The following is a 22,390-nucleotide window of genomic DNA, read 5'->3' as shown; positions in this document are numbered from 1 at the left end:
TCAGATACATAATGCTTTGAAACTGGCATCACTGGTGGACAAGGTGATTAAGAAGGAGGTTAGCATGCTGGCCTTCATTGCTCAGACCATTGAGTTTAGGAATTTGGACGTCATGTTAAGGTTGTACAGGATGTTGGTGAGGCCTCCTCTGGAGTACTGTGTCCAGTTCTTGTCACTCTGCTTTTGGAAGGGTATTTAGATTTAGATTAGATTAGACTTACAGTGTGGAAACAGCCCCTTTGGCCCAACAAGCCCACACCGACCCGCCGAAGCGCAACCCACCCATACCCCTACATTTACCCCTTACCTAACACTACGGGCAATTTAGCTTGACCAATTCACCTGACCCGCACATCTTTGTGACTGTGGGAGGAAACCGGAGCACCCGGAGGAAACCCACGCAGACACGGGGAGAACAATTATTGAATTGTTTAGAAAAAAAATTACCAGGATTTTGCCAGAACTGGAGGGTTTGAGTGAGAGGGAGAGGCTGGAGGCTGGGACTTAGGAGGTTGAGGAGTGACCTTATAGTGGTTTATAAAATCTGAGGAGCATGGAAAAGATGAAGGGCAACTGTCTTTTTCCCTGGGATACAGAGTTTGAAATGAGGGAATATTTTTAAGGTGAGAGGGGAAAGATTTAATAGGCACATTTTAACTTTTACACACAGAGGGTGGTTTGTATGGGGAATGAACTGCCAGAGGAAGTGGTAGATACTGGTACAATTATAATATTTAAAAGACATCTGGACAGGTACATGATGAGGAAAGGTTTCGAGGGATATGGGCAAACACAGGCAAGTGAGACTACGTTAGTTTAGGAAACTTGGTTGGTATGGATGTGTTAGACTGAAGGGTTTGTTTCCATGTTATATGACTCTATACCTTCCCTCCTGCCTCACCATCACACTTCTGGCCACACATACAGAGTGGTGTAAGGAGATCTATACCTGTAATGTTTCACTCTATTCATAAGATCTATGTAAAGACTGGCTGTGGTTTCTTACTTCACCAGCTGGTTAGCTGGAATATATAATAGTGAATATATAATAGAATATATAATAGAATATATAATAGATTAGAGCGGTGCTGGAAAAGCACAGCAGGTCAGGCAGCATCCGAGGAACAGGAAAATTGATGTTTTGGGCAAAAGTCCTTCATCAGGAATAGAGGCTTTTGCCCAAAACATTGATTTTCCTGTTCCTCGGATGTTGCCTGACCTGCTGTGCTTTTCCAACACCACTCTAATCTAGACTCTGGTTTCCAGCATCTGCAGTCCTTGTTTTTACCTGGAATATATAATACTCCTTTCCTTTACATCCTCTTGCCTTATTGCACACCCTACCCTTATCCCACCTTATTTTCCTCCTCATCGTATCACATGCACTGCTCCTACATCATCTCCTCCTCTTCTGGAAGCAACTGATTGTCAATTTGATAAGGTGAGGCTATTAATGAGGATTATTAATGAAGACATTCTCTCACTAAGGTTTCCTGTAGTTCCTACTCTTGGGATTTGTCCTTGAGATAAGGGATGATCATAAGATATAGGAACAGAATTAGGCCATTCAACTCATTGAGTCTGCTCTAACATTTGATCATGGCTGATGTGTTTCTCAATCCTATTCCTCTGCCTTCTCCCCATAACCCTTGATCCCTTTAATAATCAAGAATCTATCTATCTCTGTGTTGAATACACACAATGACTTGGCCTCCACAGCCCTCAGTAGCAATGAGTTCCATAGATTCACTTCCCTCTGGCTGAAGAAATTCACCTCATCTCAGTTCTAAAGGGTCATTCCTTCACTCTGAGCCTGTGCCCTTGGGTCTGAGTCTCTCCTACTGGTGGAAACATCTTCTCCACATCCATTATCCAGGCTTCTCAGTATTCTGTAAGTTTCAGCCAGATTCCCCTCATCCTTCTAAACTCTACTGAGTACAGACCCAGAATCCTCAACCACTCCTCATGTGACAAGTCCTTTATCCCTGGGATCATTCTTGTCAACTCCCTCTGGACTGTCCTTCCTTAGATATGAGGTCCAAAATTGTTCCCACTATTCCAAATGTGGTCTGATCAGAGCATTATACTGGCACAAATTTTCTGCCCATGGAGGGCACTTGCCCCAAGACTGGAGGGTGGCTAATGTGATTCCACTTTTCAAGAGGGGGGTGGGGAAGTTGGGGGGTGGTAGAGATTAACCAGGAAGTTACAGGTCAGTGAGACTCATATCAGTGGGAGAAAATTCTGAAGGAATGAATCAAAACCCATTTGGAAAGGCTTGGTTTAATCAGGGATAAGGTTAAAAATCACACAACGCCAGGTTATGGTCCAACACATTTGTTTGGAAGTACGAGGTTTCAGAGCGCTGCTCCTTCATCAGGTAACTCATGGGGCAGGATAATAAGGTTTTATAAAAGATGAAAGACTTAACAGCAATCTCGGTTTGTTCAATATATCATTTTAATTGCATGACACTATAATCTTTTGCTGTAAATTCTGTGTCTTATGATCCTGCCCCATGAGTTACCTGATGAAGGAGCAGCGCTGCTTCCAAAATAAACCGGTTGGACTATAACCTGGTGTGATGCAATTTTTGACTTTGACCACCCCAGTCCAATACCAGCTCCTCCAAATCATAGTCAGAGGTAGTCAGTGTTGCTTTGTCAGAGGGAGGGCATGGCTAACAAATTTATTAGAAGTTTTTGAAAATGTAATCGTATGTGGGTGAGGGAAATTCAGTTGATGTAGTTTAAATGAATTTTAGCAAAACCTTTGATAAGGTCTCACATGGGAGACTAATTAAGGAGGTTAAAGAATTCAGGAAAACCTGGCAAGATGGATCTGAAACTGGATTACTAAAAGGAAACAAAGGGTAGTGCTAGGCAGCTGTTTGAGTGACAGGAGAATGGTGTCCAGCAGTGTACCACAAGGAACAGTACTGAGACCTTTATTGATTGTTCTATACAGAAATGATATGGATGAAAATGTGGAGAGACTGTTATGGAATGTTGCAGTTAACACCAAGATTGGACGAGTGGGTAATAGTGAAGAAGATAGTTGTAGGTTACAGGAAGATGTAGATGGGTTGGTCAAATGGGCAGACCAGTGGCAGATGGCAGATAAATGCAAGGTGATGTACTTTGGATGCAGAAACAAAATGAGGAAGTATTTAATGAATGATAGGACACTAGATAGCTTAGAGCAGCAGAGGGATTGTGGGGTAATTATTATTAATTAATTAATTATTCACAGATCCCTGAAGTCAGCAGAACAGGTGAATAGGATAGTTAAAAAGGCATAAAGGATCCTGTTTTTAATCAGTTGTGGCTTTGAGTATAAGAGCAAGGCGGTAATGTTGGAGTTGTTCAGAGCGTTGGTCAGGCCCCAGCTGGAGTACTCTGCACAGTTCTGGTCACCTCACTACCGGAAGGATATGATAGCAGTAGAGGGATTACAGAGGAGGTTCACCAGGATGTTGTCTGGGATGGAGAAATTGAGCTTTCAGGAGAGACTGGATAGGTTTGGATTGTTTTCTTTAGAGCAGATAAGTTCGAGGGCGGTGTATAAGATTATGAGGGGAACATAGAACAATACAGCACAGAACAGGCCCTTCGGCCCTCGATGTTGCTCCGACCTGTGAACTATTCTCAGCTTGTCCCCCTACACTATCGCATCATCATCCATGTGTTTATCCAAGGATTGTTTAAATCTCCCTAATGTGGCTGAGTTGACTACATTAGCAGGTAGGGTATTCCACACCCTTACCACTCTCTGAGTAAAGAACCTGCCTCTGACATCTGTCTTAAATTTATCACTCCTCAATTTGTAGTTATGCCTCCTTGTACAAGCTGATGTCATCATCCTTGGAAAAAGACATTCACTGTCTACCCTATCTAATCCTCCGATCATCTTGTATGTAGGGACAGGGTGAATAGAGAGCTGCTGTTCCCCTTAGCTGAGTGGCCAGTCATGATGGGACATAGTTTTAGGGTAAGGCGTAAGAGACTCAGAGGGGATTTTGGAAAAAGTCTTTTCACTCAGAGGATGGTGGAATAAGGAATGCATTGCCTGGGAAGGTGGTGGGAACTGGGAACCTTACAATCTTCAAAAAATATTTGATTGAGCACTTGAGATATCATATCACTCGGGGATATGAGACAAGTGCAGGAAGTGAGATTAGCATCCTCTAGTGGTAATTATATTGGTGTAGCCATGATGGGTTAAAGGGCATTTTCTCAGCTGTGTGAATTTATGAATCTATTATACAGCCTCACTAGTACATCCCTGCTCTTGTATTATACAGCTATTATACAGCCTCACTAGTACATCCCTGCTCTTGTATTATACAGCTAATATACAGCCTCACTAGTACATCCCTGCTCTTGTATTATACAGCTATTATACAGCCTCACTAGCACATCCCTGCTCTTGTATTCTAGTCCTCCTGAAATGAATGCTAACATTGCATTTGCCTTCCTATCGGCAAACTGAACCCGCATGTTCATTTTAAGACAATTTTGAACAAAATTCATTTGTGTTTCAGATTTCCAAAGCCTTTCCCCATTTAGGAAATAGTCTGTGCCTCTATTCTTCCTACCAAAGTGCATAACCTCTCACTTTCCCACATTGTATTCCATCTACCACTTCTTTGTCCAGTCTCCTAGCCTGTCCAATTCTTCTGCAGGCTCCCCACTTCCTCAACATTACCTGTCCCTCCACCTTAACCTTCATTTCTTCAATTGAGGAACAGGTTTCACCCATAATTGGTGCTGAATTGCACACTGTTTTTTATTTTTTATTCTTTCCTTCACCATTAATTAATTGCCTGTTTTAAAAATATTGGATCTACCTTGTGTTAGGAGATATGGAACTGTGAGCTATGTTAAGATTCTGAGCTGTTTCTTTGGAGAAATGCCAGTGAAATAATTTTTGACAGTGATTTCAGGTTGTCTCATGGGAATTGACTGTTATGCTCTCTCACTTAAATTTTAATTTCTACTCTACCACATCGGGCTGCGGTCAATATAAATTCAGAGTCTAGGGTGGTGACAAACAGAAAAAGTAATAGCATCAAAGGTTAATTCCATTAATTCCATCTCTTCAGGTGTTGAGGAATAAAGGGGTGTTTGAGAGTGTGCAACACGTGCAACAAGAGAACTTTTGGATTGGACCAAGCTCGGTGAGTGTGTAATGATGTGACACGATGCTGACCCGAGTTATTATGAGACACAGTTTAAATGTAAACACTGGTTTTACAGGTTGCTCTCATTCACCTTGGAGCAAAGTTTTCTCCCTGTTTACGGAAGGATCGGTCCATTTCGAAGCTTATTGAGAAGCAAAGAGAGCAGGAGAGGAACTCTGGCTGCTGTGTTCAGAATGATAACTCTGGGTGTGTACAGACATTGAAAGAAGATTGTTCGGTATGTTCGATTCCCTGGAAGAATTTTGGTCATTTAATACAGCCTGCCTTTCAGACAACAATCACTGGCTAAATCCCAGGACGAAGCCTTATTGCCTGGAAGTAGATCTAACCTTGTACCACTGGCCCAGGGAATACCTGTTTTTGAACAGTCTTCCTTCTATATATATGCTTAAATTGATGAATTGTGTGTCTCTCAAATTCTTTGCTGTTTGTGAACTCTTTGATATCCCTCCAGGCTGCAAGGATCTGTTCCGGGTCTCAACTATTTATAATCTGTGCACAAAGAGACAGCGAGTAATGAACCTACTTTTGCTGATAATACAAAGCAAATTTGAAATGTAAGTTGTGAGGAGGTCGCAGGGAGGCTGCAAACAGATATACACAGGACTGAGCTGAAGAGAAATTCAGCAGGTCTGCCAGCAACTGGAGTTGGATGAACTGAGGATTATTCAAGAGGCTGAGAGGGTGATTGATAGAAGCTACAGGGACATAGTTACGCCGGAGAACAGAGGTAGCTGGGTAACAGTTAGAGGTGGGAAGGGGAAGAAGCAGGCAGTGCAGGGTTCCCCTGTGGTCGTTCCCCTAAACAATAAGTATACAGCTTTGGAAACTGTTGGGGGGGACAGCCTTGCAGGTGTAAGCTGCAGTGACGGGGTCTGTGGCGTGAGGTCTGGCTCTGAGACTCAGAAGGGAAAGGGGGAGAGGAGGAGAGCGCTAGTCATAGGAGACTCTCTAGTTAGAGGGACGGACAGGCGGTTCTGTGGACATGGGCGAGACTCTCGGATGGTTTGTTGCCTCCCGGGTGCCAGGGTCCGAGACGTCTTGGTCCGTGTCTTCAGAATCCTTAAGGGGGAGGGTGTGCAGCCAGAAGTCGTGGTACACATTGGCACCAACGACATAGGTAGGAAGAGGGGTGGAGAGGTCATTCAAGAGCTCAAGGAGTTAGGCTGGAAGCTAAAAGCTAGGACAGATAGAGTCGTCATCTCTGGGTTGTTGCCGGTGCCATGTGACAGTAAGGCAAGGATTAGGGAGAGAGTGCAGTTGAACACGTGGCTGCAAGGATGGTGTAGGAGGGAGGGCTTCAGGTATTTGGACAATTGGACTGCATTCTGGGGAAGGTGAGACCTGTACAAAGAGGACGGGTTGCACCTGAACCAGAAGGGCACCAATATCCTGGGGGGTAGGTTTGCTAGCACTCTTTTCGGGGGGGTTTAAACTAATTTGGCAGGGGGATGGGATCTGGACTTGTAGTCCAGAAAGTAAGCTAGCTGTTTGTCAGGATGTCCAAGAATGTAGGGAGGCTGTGGAGAAGGTAGCACTGACAGGGAATACTTGCGGACACAGAGATGGGCTCAAGTGCGTATACTTCAACGCAACGAGTATCAGAAATAAGGTGGGTGAACTTAAGGCGTGGATCAGTACCTGGGACTACGATGTTGTGACCATCACGGAAACGTGGATAGATGAGGGACAGGAATGGTTGTTGAAGGTTCCTGGTTACAGATGTTTCAGTAAGATTAGGGAGGGTGGTAAAAAAAAGGAGGGGGGGGTGGCATTGCTAATTAGAAATGGTATAACGGCTGCAGAAAGGAAGTTTGAGGGGGATCTGCCTTTGGAGGTAGTATGGGCTGAAGTCAGAAATAGGAAAGGAGCAGTCACCTTGTTGGGTGTTTACTATAGGCCCCCCAATAGCAGCAGAGATGTGGAGAAACAGATTGGGAAACAGATTTTGGAAAGGTGCAGAAGCCACAGGGTCGTAGTCATGGGCGACTTCAACTTCCCAAATATTGATTGGAAGCTCTTTAGATCAAGTAGATTGGATGGGGCGGTGTTTGTGCAGTGTGTCCAGGAAGCTTTTCTAACTCAGTATGTAGATTGTCCAACCAGAGGGGAGGCCATATTGGATTTAGTACTCGGTAATGAACTGGGACAAGTGATGGGCTTGTTAGTGGGTGAACATTTTGGTGATGGTGACCACAATTCTGTGACTTTCACCTTGGTTATGGAGAGAGATAGGTGCGCACAACAGGGTAGATTTTACAATTGGGGGAAGGGAAATTACGATGCTGTAAGACAGGATTTGAGGAGCATAAGTTGGGAGCATAGGCTGTCAGGGAAGGATGTGGTGGAAATGTGGAACTTTTTCAAGGAGCAGATATGACGTGTCCTTGATATGTATGTACCTACCAGGCAGGAAAGAAATGGTAGTGTGAGGGAGCCTTGGTTGACGAGGGAAGTTGAATGTCTAGTAAAGAGGAAGAAGGAGGCTTACATAAGGTTGAGGAAACAGGGTTCAGACAGGGCAGTGGAGGGATACAGGATAGCCAGAAGGGACCTGAAGAAAGGGATTAGGAGAGCTAAGAGAGGGCAGATAGGAGTCGGAAGAGATAGGAGAAGTCTTGAATGAGTACTTTTCTTCAGTATTTACGAACGAGAGGGACCGTATTGTTGAAGAGGAGAGTGTGAAACGGACTGGTAAGCTAGAAGAGATACTTGTTAGGAAGGAAGATGTGTTGGACATTTTGAACAACTTGAGGATAGACAAGTCCCCCGGGCCTGACGGGATATATCCTAGGATTATGTGGGAAGCAAGAGAGGAAATTGCAGTACCATTGGCAATGATCTTTTCGTCTTCACTGTCAACGGGGGTGGTACCAGGGGACTGGAGAGTAGCGAATGTTGTGCCCCTGTTCAAAAAAGGGAATAGGGATAACCCCGGGAATTACAGGCCAGTTAGTCTTACTTCTGTGGTAGGCAAAGTAATGGAAAGGGTACTGAGGGATAGGATTTATGAGTATCTGGAAAGACACTGCTTGATTAGGGACAGCCAGCACGGATTTGTGAAGGGTAGGTCTTGCCTTACAAGTCTTATTGAATTCTTTGAGGAGGTGACCAAGCATGTGGATGAGGGTAGAGCAGTGGATGTAGTGTACATGGATTTTAGTAAGGCATTTGATAAGGTTCCCCATGGTAGGCTTATGCGGAAAGTCAGGAGGCATGGGATAGAGGGAAATTTGGCCAATTGGATAGAAAACTGGCTAACCGGTCGAAGTCAGAGAGTGGTGGTAGATGGTAAATATTCAGCCTGGAGCCCAGTTACAAGTGGAGTTCCGCAGGGATCAGTTCTGGGTCCTCTGCTGTTTGTAATTTTTATTAATGACTTGGATGAGGGAGTCGAAAGGTGGGTCAGTAAATTTGCAGATGATACGAAGATTGGTGGAGTTGTGGACAGTGAGGAGGGCTGTTGTCGGCTGCAAAGGGACTTAGATATGATGCAGAGCTGGGCTGAGGAGTGGCAGATGGATTTCAACCCTGCCAAGTGTGAGGTTGTCCATTTTGGAAGAACAAATAAGAATGCGGAATATAGGGTTAACGGTAGGGTTCTTAGTCAGGTGGAGGAACAAAGGGATCTTGGGGTCTATGTGCATAGATCTTTGAAAGTTGCCACTCAGGTGGATAGAGCTTGTAAGAAGGCCTATGGTGTATTAGCGTTCATTAGCAGAGGGATTGAATTCAAGAGTCGTGAAGTGATGTTGCAGCTGTACAGGACTTTGGTTAGGCCACATTTGGGGTACTGTGTGCAGTTCTGGTCGCCTCACTTTAGGAATGATGTGGAAGCTTTGGAGAGGGTGCAGAGAAGATTTACCAAGATGTTGCCTGGAATGGAGAATAGGTCGTACGAGGATAGGTTGAGAGTTCTCGGCCTTTTCTCGTTGGAACGGCGAAGGATGAGGGGTGACTTGATAGAGGTTTATAAGATGATCAGAGGAACAGATAGAGTAGACAGTCAGAAACTTTTTCCCCGGGTGCAACAGAGTGTTACAAGGGGACATAAGTTTAAGGTGAAGGGTGGAAGGTATAGGGGAGATGTCAGGGGTGGCTTTTTTACCCAGAGAGTGGTGGGGGCATGGAATGCGCTGCCCGTGGGAGTGGTAGAGTCAGAATCATTGGCGGCCTTTAAGCGGCAATTGGATAGGTACATGGATGGGTGCTTAATCTAGGATAGATGTTTGGCACAACATCGTGAGCCGAAGGGCCTGTTCTGTGCTGTATTGTTCTATGTTCTATGTTCAACTGTGGGAAGAATGCAGAATTAACCTTCTGAGTTTGGTGCTGAAAATGTGTTGCTGGAAAAGCGCAGCAGGTCAGGCAGCATCCAAGGAACAGAAGAATCAATGTTTCGGGCATGAGCCCTTCTTCAGGAATGAGGAAAGTGTGTCCAGCAGGCTAAGATAAAAGGTAGGGAGGAGGGACTTGGGGGAAGGGCGTGGAAATGCAATAGGTGGAAGGAGGTCAAGGTGAGAGTGACAGGCCAGGGTGGGGGTGGGGGCGGAGAGGTCAGGAAGAAGATTGCAGGTTAGGAAGGCGGTGCTGAGTTCAAGGGATTTGACTGAGACAAGGTGGGGGGAGGGGAAATGAGGAAACTGGAGAAATCTGAGTTCATCCCTTGTGATTGGAGGGTTCCTAGGCGGAAGATGAGGCTCTCTTCCTCCAACCGTCGTGTTGCTATGGTCTGGCAATGGAGGACTCCAAGGACCTGCATGTCCTTGGTGGAGTGGGAGGGGGAGTTGAAGTGCTAAGCCATGGGGTGGCTGGGTTGGTTGGTCCGGGTGTCCCAGAGGTGTTCTCTGAAACATTCCGCAAGTAGATGGCCTGTCTCCCCAATACAGAGGAGGCCTCATCGGGTGCATCGGATGCAGTAAATGATGTGTGTGGAGGTGCAGGTGAATTTGTGGTGGATATGGAAGGATCCCTTGGGGCCTTGGAGGGAAGTGAGGGGGGAAGTGTGGGCGCGCAAGTTTTGCATTGCTTGCGGTTGCAGGGGAAGGTTCCGGGAGTGGAGGTTGGATTGGTGGGGGGTGTGGGCCTGACGAGGGAGTCACTGAAGGAGTGGTCTTTTCGGAATGCTGATAGGGGAGGGGAAGGAAATATATCCCTGGTGGTGGGGTCCGTTTGGAGGTGGTGGAAATGACGACGGATGATACGATGTATATGGAGGTTGGTGGGGTGGTAGGTGAGGACCAGTGGGGTTCTGTCCTGTGGCAATTGGAGGGAAGGGACTCAAGGGCGGGGGAGCGGGAAGTGGAGGAGATGCGGTGGAGGGCATCATCGATCATGTCTGGGGGAAATTGCGTTCTTTGAAGAAGGAGGCCATCTGGGCTGTGCGGTGTTGGAACCGGTCCTCCTGGGAGCAGATGCGGCGGAGACGAAGGAATTGGGAATATGGGATGGCGTTTTTACAGGGGACAGGGTGGGAGGAGGTGTAGTCCAGGTAGCTGTGGGAGTCAGTCGGTTTATAGTAAATGTCCGTGTCGATTTGGTCACCCAAGATAGAAATGGAGAGGTCTAGGAAGGGGAGGGAGGAGTCTGAGATGGTCCCGGTAAATTTGAGGTCGGGGTGGAAGGTGTTAGTAAAGTGGATGAAGTGGGAGGATTGGAAAGAGAAGTTGTTCAGAGTGAGGACCACATCAGTCAGTCGAAGGAGGGTGTCCTTGACTTCCTTCCACCTATCGCATTTCCAACACCCCTCCCCCATGTCCCTCCTCCCTACTTTTTATCTTAGCCTGCTGGACACATTTTCCTCATTCCTGAGGAAGGGCTTATGCCCGAAACGTCGATTCTCCTGCTCCTTGGATGCAGCCTGACCTGCTGCACTTTTCCAGCAACACATTTTCAGCTCTGATCTCCAGCATCTGCAGACCTCACTTTCTCCTCTTCTGAGTTTGGTGTCTACTCTGATGATCTTTATCTTTAAAGCATCTTTAAACATGATATTAAAAATCCAGTCAGGATCTTGTACAATTTAAAACTTTATCACCCTCACCACAGGAGCCAAACTATCCAGTCACAAAACTGTCCCTGTCATTTAAATTTATTTAAATTGGAAACTATGATACAGTAGCCATTGCAGAGACATGGCTGGGAAAGAAACATACCAGATTAGAAGGTTTACAGGAGGGATAGAGAAAACAACAACGGGCCGTTGCATTACTGATTAGAAACAGAATCACATCCATAACAATAGAGGATATAATGAGGGGAAAGCACTGAGTGGAGACCTTGTGGGTGGTACTGAGGAACTGTAAAGGAGTTAAAACCACAACAGGTGTAGTATGCAGACCGTATAGAGCAGCTGGTCGCAGCTCGGAAGGTGCTAGATTTGTATAACTGCTGAAATCGGGCAACTATGTAGCAAAGACAGAGTAATATTAACGGGGGATTTTAACCTTAACATAGAATGGGGGAGATAGACAAGTACTAATGGAATTGCACGGTGGCTCAGTGGTTAGCACTGCTGCCTTACAGCACTAGGGATCCAGGTTCGATTCCAGCTGTGGGTAACTGACTGTGTGGAGTTTGCACGTTCTCCCCGTGTCTGCGTGGGTTTCCTCCGGGTGCTCCAGTTTCCTCCCACAACCCAAAGATCTGCAGATCAGGTGAATTGTTCAGGCTAAATTGCCCATAGTGTTAGGTGCATTAGTCAGGGACAAATATAGGGTAAGGGAATGGGTCTGGGTGGGTTACTCTTTGGAGGGTCGGTGTGGATTTGTTAAGCCAAAGGGCCTGATCCACACTGTAGGGAATCTAAATCTAATCAATACTTACCAGAAAGACTGTGAATTTCTAGAGTGTGTCCAGGATAGTTTCCTCTAATAATATGTCTGGGATATGACAATGGGACAAACAATATTAGATTTAGAAATGATTAGTGAGCCTGATTTAATCAGTGACATAGTTTTTTGTGAGCATTTGTCAAATAGTGGTCGTAACTTTGAATTTCATGGAGCATTTATAACTGACAAGTGAAGTTCAGATCCTACAATGTTGTATTTAAGAAAGATAGACTTTAATGGGATAAGGTTGGCACTGTCCACAGGAAACTGAGAAGCTCAGCTCATGGGTAAAACAACTGGGAATCATTGGAGGATGTCCAAAGAAATATTTAATGCGATTCAGAAACAGTTTGTATCCATGAGAAGGAAAGGTACCACCTCACTAAAAACTAGGCCAAGGACATCTAAGAAGATAAAGGCCAGCATTAAATTAAAATGAAGGGCCAACAAAACCACAAAGGAACAGCATAGATCCCACAGAATGGGACAAATACAAAGACCCAGAAAAGATTGTGAAAAGAAACTTGCAAGGGCCATAAAAGACAATGAGAAGAGGTTTTATACAAAGGGAAAGCAGCATGTTAAGAGTACTAATGGCACACTGAAGGCTGAGAGTGGGTATATTGCCACTGACCATGGGGAAGGAGCAGGCATGAAAATGTGTTGCTGGAAAAGCGCAGCAGGTCAGGCAACATCCAAGGAACAGGAAATTCGACGTTTTGGGCATAAGCCCTTCTTCAGGAATGAGGAAAGTGTGTCCAGCAGGCTAAGATAAAAGGTAGGGAGGAGGGACTTGGGGGAAGGGCGATGGAGATGCGATAGGTGGAAGGAAGTCAAGGTGAGGGTGATAGGCTGGAGTGGGGTGGGGGCGGAGAGGTCAGGAAGAAGATTGTAGGTTAGGAACGCGGTGCAGAGTTCGAGGGATTTGACTGAGACAAGGTGGGGGGAGGGGAAATGAGGAAACTGGAGAAATCTGAGTTCATCCCTTGCGGTTGGAGGGTTCCTAGACGGAAGATGAGGTGCTCTTCCTCCAACCATCGTGTTTAATTTAATGCTGGCCTTTATCTTCTTAGATGTCCTTGGCCTAGCTTTTCGTGAGGTGTACCTTTCCTTCTCAAACTGTTTCTGAATCACATTAAATATTTCTTTGGACATCCTCCAATGATTCCCAGTTGTTTTACCCATGAGCTGAGCTTCTCAGTTTCCTGTGGACAGTGCCAAACTTATCCCATTAAAGTCTATCTTTCTTAACAACACGATGGTTGGAGGAAGAGCGCCTCCTCTTCCACCTGGACCATAACAACACGACGGTTGGAGGAAGAGAGCCTCATCTTCCGTCTAGGAACCCTCCAACCACAAGGGATGAACTCAGATTTCTCCAGTTTCCTCATTTCCCCTCCCCCCACCTTGTCTCAGTCAAATCCCTCGAACTCTGCACCGCGTTTCTAACCTGCAATCTTCTTCCTGACCTCTCCGCCTCCACCCCACTCAGGCCTATCACCCTCACCTTGACCTCCTTCCACCTATCGCATCGCCATCGCCCCTCCCCCAAGTCCCTCCCCCCTACCTTTTATCTTAGCCTGCCTGGCACACTCTCCTCATTCCTGAAGAAGGGCTTATGCCCGAAATATCGAATCTCCTGCTCCTTGGATGCTGCCTGACCTGCTGCGCTTTTCCAGCAACACATTTTCAGCTCTGATCTCTAGCATCTGCAGTCCTCACCTTCTCCAAAGCTGTGGAAGGCAGGTTTTAATATAGGTAAGTATGAGGTTATCCATTTGAGGCTGAAAAAGGATCAATCAGGTTTTTTTTTAGATGCCAAAAGGTTAAATACAATGGATGTCCAATGAAATTTGAAGGATCAGACCCATAGTTCTTTTAAATGCCATAGCAGATGCGGAAAATAGTCAAGAAGGCGAATGGAATGCTGACCTTCATATCTGAAGGACTGGAGTATAGGGATGCAGGGTTTTTATTTTCTGCTGTAGTTATACAGAATCCAAGTTAGACCCCACTGAGAGTACAGTCAGTTCTGCTGTGACACGATAGTTCCGTTCTTGTGCAATCCCGTGTTATAAGAAAATCATGTAATAGCAGCATTGTTTAAACTAATGGGGCTCGAATCGCATTAAAACCAATACACACTTTAAATGTTCCTGCTACAGAAACATTGTCCCCAATTTATCAACCACGTTATAATGAATTTGCATTAACAAAACGCACATTATCCAACCTGTAATGTCAGCAGGTCAGGGCACCCCAACGTAGGGAAGTTGATTTGGCCCAGGATGGGGTTTACAAAGGTGATACCTGGGCTTCAGGGGTTAGGTTATGAGGAGAGATTAGACAAATTAGACCTTTATTCTCTGGAATTTAGCAGATTAAGGAGTGATCTTATCAAGGTTTTCAGGATATTAACAGGGAAAGACCAGGTAGGTAAAGATAAATTATTTCCACCGGTTAAAGGTTCTAGAACCGGGAGCATAGTCTCAGAATTAGGGCCCCAGGAGGGACGTTAGAAACCATTTCTCCAGACAAACACTATCGGAGTCTGGAACGGTCTTCCTCAAGTGGCAGTTAATGCTAATTCAATTGTTAAATTTAAATCTGAGATAGACAGATGTTTATTGAGCCAGAGATATGGGCCCAAGGCAGACATTTGGAGTTAGGCCACAAATCAGCCATGACCTTACTGAATGGGGCTTGAGGGGCCGAATGGCCTGCTCCTGTTCCTGTAAACACAATCAGCTGAATGGCCTACTCTTGTTCCTATGTTACTTTAGTTTGCTGATGTTTTTTATTTGCAAATACAGGAAACGCTTGCAACATTTGTAAAATGGCCAAAGTTCCAGGCCCCTTACTTGGAATCGATTAATGGGAGTAGATCATCTGGGGCAGTCTGCCATCAGGATCCAAGGTATGTGAGCTCTGGTCAAATCAGTTGGCACTACTCTCCTACCCCACCACAATACCTTCCTGTCAAGACCTACTCACCCAATTCCCTCTCAGCATTTTCCCAGTACCACCCAATATTGACCCATGTCGCTTTGATGTGTTCCATTACCTGCTCTGCTTACATGGATTAAAAAGCTGGTATCAGGGCAGATGGTCAAGAAATCATCAGGTTATCTGAAAATTTCATTTGGCTCATTAAGATTCTTTGAACAAGACAAGTATGTTTTCTTCTCCAACATGTGATTCCCAAGAATGATCATAATGATTGGTTTTTTATCCCTTCACAGTGAATTAATGACAAACTGTGTGACTGACTGTGTTGTCTTAAATAGAACCTGTGAGGAGCCAGCCTCTGCTGAACCACACATCTGGAAGGATGACATTACACAATGGCCTGTGAGTGTTTGCTGTAATAATGGTTATGATATCTGAAATGCATTGGGGACATATATCAGGAAAGGATTAATAAACTGAAGAATAGAGACTGAGGGGTGTCCTAATTGAAGTCTTTAAAATGATGACAGGTTTCAATAGAGTGGATACAGAGAGAACATTTCCTTTTGTGAAGAACAGCTGAGTTCGAGGCTGTTAGTATAAGACATTTGTGTGGCATGAATGTTACTTGCCACTTATCAGTCCAAACCTTGATATTGTCCAGATCTAGTTGCATTTGAACAGAGACTGCTTCGTTATCTGAGGATTTACGAACAGTGTTGAACATTGTGCAATCAATTGGTGAACACTCCAACTTCTGACCTTGTGATGGAGGGAGGGTCATTGATGGAGCAGCTGAAGATGGTTGGGTGTGGGACACTAGTTTGAAATGAACAGTGTTGATATTCAAGTGGAACTCAGGAGAAACCACTTTCCCTAGAATGTGGGAAGAAGGTAGAACTCATTCCATCAGGGAGCACATTTTATTTTTTAATTTGTTCATAGAATGTGGGTTTGCAGGTTGGATCAACATTATTCCACACCCCTAATTGTCCTGGAGATGGTGGTGTTGAGCTGCTTTCTCAAACCTGTGCAATCCTTGGAGTGTAAGCTTACCCACTAGCCCCTTCTCCCTCAATTGTTTTTCCAGCTTCCCTTTAAATATATCAACACTGTTCATTTCAAACTAGTGTCCCACACCCAACCATCATCAGCTGCTCCATCAATGACCCTCCCTCCATCACAAGGTCAGAAGTGGGGGTGTTCACCAATTGATTGCACAATGTTCAACACTGTTCGTAAATCATCAGATAACGAAGCAGTCTCTGTTCAAATGCAACTAGATCTGGACAATATCAAGGTTTGGACTGATAAGTGGCAAGTAACATTCATGCCACACAAATGCCAGGCTATGACAATCTCCAATATTATGGACCAGATTAAACCCTCTCAAAAGATGTTATGAATATAGCTTAGACCTCAACGTTTTGTTATTTTTGAAGGCAAGTGAAAGGCATTGTGTTCCAAATGTAATTTGTTTTGTCAAAGTACCAGGCTTGAAGCAAAGAACACTTTACTCTTACACTGTTGTTAAAATACAGCCAAAAGAAAGAAGAATTGGAATAACTTTATTGGAAAATTTAACGGTGTTAATAGATTATTTAACGACTAAGTAGCAACTGTTCCAATGTAGTTACATCCCATAAACTCACCCTTGGCAAGGGCAAATTCAGTAAAATAGATTGTCTCACATGCAATGTCAACAGCAGGAAGAGAACCCCAGCTTTTGGCTGTAACAGAGAGAGGAATAAAAACTTTCACATCCTGCTTCAAAACCCAGAAACTGCTGAAAGCTAAATCTAAAAGTTCTGTTTCTGTGAGAGCTTGACTTCCAACTTAAAAAAAAATCCTCAAGGCCTCACAATTTTTTACTTTATTGGTTTGGAACAGACTACTCAGTATCTCTGTCATATCTTTCTTCAAAGGAAAACCAGGATAAAATACACCTCTTAAAACTACATTATTGTCACACCAATAAGAGAGAATCGAATCACTGCCCCTTGACATTCAACGATGTTACTATCACTAAATCACCCACAATCAACATTGACCATTGACCAGAAACTGAAATGGACTCACCACAAGAAACACTGCGGCAACAAGAACAGGTCAGAGACTGGGAATCCTGCTGCAAGTAACTCACCTCCTGACTCATGGAGTCATAAAAATGGAAACCGACCCTTCGGTCCAACCCATCCATGGCGACCAGATATCCCAACCCAATCTAGTCCCACCTGCCAGCACCCGGCCCATATCCCCCCAAACCCTTCCTATTCATATACCCATCCAATTGACTTTTAAATGTTGCAATTGTACCAGCCTCCACCACTTCCTCTGGCAGTTCATTCCATACATGTACCACCCTCTGTGTGAACAAGTTGCCCCTTAGGTCTTTTTATATCTTTCCCCTCTCACCCTAAACCTAGGCCTTCTAGTTCTGGACTCCCTCACACCAGGGAAAAGTCTTTGTCTATTTATCCCATCCATGCCCCTCATAATTTTGTAAACCTCTATAAGGTCACTCGTCAGCCTCCGACGCTCCAGGGAAAACAGCCCCAGCCTGTTCAGCCTCTCCCTGTAGCTCAGATCCTCCAAACCTGGCAACATCCTTGTAAATCTTTTCTGAACACTTTCACATCTCACAACATCTTTCCAATAGGAAGGAGACCAGAATTGCATACATTATTCCACAGTGGCTTAACTGTAGGGCAGCACGGTGGCACAGTGGTTAGCACTGCTGCCTCACAGCACCAGGGGCCCGGGTTTGATTCCTGACTCCGGTAACTATCTGTGTGGAGTTTGCACGTTCTCCCCGTGTTTGCGTGGGTTTCCTCCGGGTGCTCTGGTTTCCTCCCACAGTCCAAAGATGTGCGGGCCAGGTGAATTGGTCACGTTAAATTGCCCATAGTGTTAGGTGCATTAGTCAGAGGGGAATGGGTCTGGGTGGGTTGCTCTTCAGAGGGTTGGTGTGGACTGTTTCCACACTGTAGGGAATCTAATCTAACCAATGCCCTGTACAGCTACAACATGACCTCCCAACTCCTGTACTCAATATTCTGACCGATAATGGAAAGCATACCAAATACCTTCTTCACTATCTTAATCAAGGAGTTATGAACCTGCACTCCAAGGTCTCTTTGTTCAGCAACACTCTCCAGTACCTTACCATTAAATATATAAGATTTGCTTTCCCAAAATGCAGCACCTCGCATTTACCTGAATTAGACTCCGTCTGCCACTCTCAGCCATCTGGTCAAGATCCTGTTGTAGTCTGAGGTAACCTTCTTCGCTGTCCACTGCACCTCCAATTTTGGTGTCATCTGCAAACTTACTTAACTATACCTCTTATGGTTGCATCCAAATCATTTATATAAATGACAAAAAGTAGAGGACCCAGCACCGATCCTTGTGGCACTCCACTGGTTACAGGCCTCCAGTCTGAAAAACAACCTTCCACCACCACCCTCTGTGTCTTCTACCTTTGAGCCAGTTCTGTATCTAAATGGTGAGTTCTCCCTGTATTCTGTGAGATCTAATCTTGCTAATCAGTGTCCCACGGGAAACCTTGTCGAACGCTTTACTGAAGTACATATAGATCACATCTGTCGCTCTGCCCTCATTAATCCTCTTTGTTACTTCTTCAGAAAACTCAGGTTTGTGAGACATGATTGCCCACGCACAATTCCATGTTGATTATCCCTAATCAGTCCTTGGACTCCCTAAAGCCTGTCCACCATCTACAAGGCACAAGTCAGGAGTTTGATGGAATACTACCCACTTTAGACAACAACTACCTTAGACAACATCTTCCATGAACACTTCCACGTAGAAGGACAAGGGAACACGAGCCGCTGAAAGTTCCCCTCCAAGTCACTCACCATCCTGACCTGGAAATATATCACTGTTTCTTCACTGTCACTGTCAAAATCCTGGAATTCCCTCCCTAAGTACATGGTGGGTCTACGTACAGCACATGGACAGCAGTGGTTCAGTATGGCAGCTCACCCCCACCTTCTCAAGGGGCCCCAACCAGCACTGCCCAGATCCTGTGAAAGAATAATAGGCACTTTTTTTGTCAGAATTATTACAAAACACTGATAGAAAGAATTCATGAAATATTCTAGCCTGGTCCATGTCTCTAAAACCTCTTTATGTCAAGAATGTCCTTGCCTAGCTCTTCGCATCAGCTTCCTATTTGCAGGCCTGGAGAAGATTTGTGGGGTTTGTATGAATTGCCTTTGAAATTCTCCTATTCTTCCTGCATCAGTCTTAATCTCATTTACTTTCCTCTTCACGTTTCCCCTCAAAATATTGGCCTGGTACAAACATGAAGAATTCACCTGCATCCTACACCCTCTCTCTACATCCGACACCCTCCCTCTGCATCCCACACCCTCTCTCTGAATCCCACACCCTCTCTCTGAATCCCACACCCTCTCACTGCATCCCACACCCTCCCTCTGCATCCCACACCCTCCCTCTGCATCCCACACCCTCTCTCTGAATCCCACACCCTCTCACTGCATCCCACACCCTCCCTCTGCGTCCCACACCCTCCCTCTGCGTCCCACACCCTCCCACTGCGTCCCACACCCTCCCACTGTGTCCCACACCCTCCCACTGCATCCCACACCCTCCCTCTGCATCAAACACCGTCCCTCTGCATCCCATACTCTCCCCCTGCATCCCACACCCTCCCTCTGCATCTACACCCTCTCTCTGCATCCTACAACCTCTCTCTGCATCCCACACCCTCTCTCTGCATCCCACACACTCCATCTGCATCCCACACCCTGTTGTTGCATCCCACACCCTCTCTCTGCATCCCACACCCTCTCTCTGCATCCTACTCCCTCTCTCTGCATCCCACACCCTTCCTCTGCATCCTACACCCACCCTCTGCATCCTACACCCTCCCTCTGCACCCCACACCCTCCCTCTGCACCCCACACCCTCCCTCTGACCCCACACCCTCCCTCTGCATCCCAAACCCTCCATCTGCATCCCACCCCCTCTCTCTGCATCCCATACCCTCTCTCTGCACTCCCCAACCTCCCTCTACATCCTAGACCCTCTCGCTGCATCCCACACCCACTCTCTGCATCCCACACCCACTCTCTGCACCCCAGACCCTCCCTCTGCATCCCACACCCTCCATCTGCATCCCACACCCTCCCTGTGCATCGTACACCCTCTCTCTGCATCACACACCCTCCCTCTGCATCACACACCCTCCCTCTGCATCCTACACACTCTCTCTGCATCCCACACCCTCCCTCTGCATCCTACACCCTCTCTCTGAATCCCATACTCTCCCCCTGCATCCCATACTCTCCCCCTGCATCCCATACTCTCCCCCTGCATCCCACACCCTCCCTCTGCAGCCCATTACGCTCCCTCGGCATCCAACACCCTCCCTCTGCATCCCACACCCTCTCTCTGAATCCCACACCCTCTCTCTGCATCCCACACCCTCTCTCTGCATCCTACTCCCTCTCTCTGTATCCCACACCCTTCCTCTGCATCCCACACCCACTCTCTGCACCCCAGACCCTCCCTCTGCATCCCAAACCCTCCATCTGCATCCCACCCCCTCTCTCTGCATCCCGCACCCTCCCTCTGCATCCCACACCCTCCCTCTGCATCCCACAGCCTGTCACTGCAACCCACACCCTCACTCTGCATTCAACACCCTACCTCTGAATGCCACACCCTCCCTCAGAATCCCAAACCCTCCCTCTGCATCCCACACCCTCCCTCTGCATCCTACACACTCTCTCTGCATCCCACACCCTCCCTCTGAATCCCACATCCTCTGTCAGCATCCCACACCTTCTCTCTGCATCCCACACCTTCTCTCTGCATCCCACACCCTCCCTCTGCGTCCCACACCCTCCCTCTGCGTCCAACACCCTCCCTCTGCGTCCCACACCCTCCCTCTGCGTCCCACACCCTCCCTCTGCATTACACACCCTCCCTCTGCATCCCACATCCTCCCCCTGCATCCCATACTCTCCCCCTGCATCCCACACCCTCCCTCTGCATCTACACCCTCTCTCTGCATCCTTCAACCACTCTCAGCATTCCACACCCTCTCTCTGCATCCCACACACTCCATCTGCATCCCACACCCTCTCTCTGCATCCCACACCCTTCCTCTACATCCTACACCTTGTCACTGCACCACACACCCTCCCTCTGCACCCCACACCCTCCCTCTGCACCCTACACCCTCTCTCTGCATCCCACACCCACTCTCTGCACCCCAGACCCTCCCTCTGAATCCCAAACCCTCCATCTGCATCCCACCCCCTCCATCTGCATCCCACACCCTCTCAGTGCATCGTACACCCTCTCTCTGCATCACACACCCTCCCTCTGCATCCTACACCCTCCCTCTGAAAGCCACACCCTCCCTCTGCATCCCACACCCTCTCTCTGCATCGCAAACCCTCCCTCTGCATCCCACACCCTCCCTCTGCATCCTACACCCTCTCTCTGCATCCCATACTCTCCCCCTGCATCCCATACCCTCCCCCTGCATCCCACACCCTCCCTCTGCATCCCACACTCTCCCTCTGCAGCCCATTACCCTCCCTCGGCATCCAACACCCTCCCTCTGCATCCCACACCCTCTCTCTGAATCCCACACCCTCTCTCTGAATCCCACACCCTCCCTCTGCATCCCACACCCTCCCTCTGCATCCCACACCCTCCCTCTGCATCCCACACCCTCTCTCTGAATCCCACACCCTCTCACTGCATCCCACACCCTCACTCTGCATCTTACACCCTCCGTCTGCATCCCACACCCTCCCTCTGCGTCCCACACCCTCCCTCTGCGTCCCACACCCTCCCTCTGCGTCCCACACCCTCCCTCTGCGTCCAACACCTTCCCTCTGCATCCAACACCCTCCCTCTGCATTCCACACCCTCCCTCTGCATCCCACACCCTCTCTATGCATCCCACATCCTCCCTCTGCATCCCATACTCTCCCCCTGCATCCCACACCCTCCCTCTGCATCTACACCCTCTCTCTGCATCCTACTCCCTCTCTCTGTATCCCACACCCTCTCTCTGCATCCCACACCCACTCTCAGCACCCCAGACCCTCCCTCTACATCCCAAACCCTCCATCTGCATCCCACCCCCTCTCTCTGCATCCCGCACCCTCCCTCTGCATCCTACACCCTCTCTCTGCATCCCACGCCCACTCTCTGCACCCCAGACCCTCCCTCTGCATCCCACACCCTCCCTCTGCATCCCACACCCTCTCTCTGCATCCCACACCCTCCCTCTGCATCCTACAGCCTGTCACTGCAACCCACACCCTCACCCTGCATTCAACACCCTACCTCTGAATGCCACACCCTCCCTCAGAATCCCAAACCCTCCCTCTGCATC

General features: G+C 47.1%; 1 protein-coding gene across 7 annotated transcripts in view; it reads left to right on the top strand.

Moving 5' to 3' along the window:
* LOC132827722 (inactive rhomboid protein 2-like) overlaps positions 1-22,390 on the top strand; it is a 162,709-nt gene that overhangs the window by 71,371 nt on the left and 68,948 nt on the right. For all 7 annotated transcript variants that reach the window (XR_009646035.1, XM_060844410.1, XM_060844407.1 and 4 more), the window contains exons 10-13: positions 5,105-5,179; positions 5,259-5,420; positions 14,850-14,953; positions 15,324-15,387. Coding sequence is in view for 6 of the 7 variants with exons in the window: in XM_060844410.1 (XP_060700393.1) it covers positions 5,105-5,179; positions 5,259-5,420; positions 14,850-14,953; positions 15,324-15,387 (405 nt within the window). In the remaining variant the exon portion in view is untranslated. The remainder of the gene's footprint in view (positions 1-5,104; positions 5,180-5,258; positions 5,421-14,849; positions 14,954-15,323; positions 15,388-22,390) is intronic.

Source organism: Hemiscyllium ocellatum, chromosome 25 (genome assembly GCF_020745735.1).
Source record: "Hemiscyllium ocellatum isolate sHemOce1 chromosome 25, sHemOce1.pat.X.cur, whole genome shotgun sequence".
Classification (NCBI taxonomy): domain Eukaryota; kingdom Metazoa; phylum Chordata; class Chondrichthyes; order Orectolobiformes; family Hemiscylliidae; genus Hemiscyllium; species Hemiscyllium ocellatum.
This window is presented reverse-complemented; position numbering and strand designations above follow the sequence as displayed.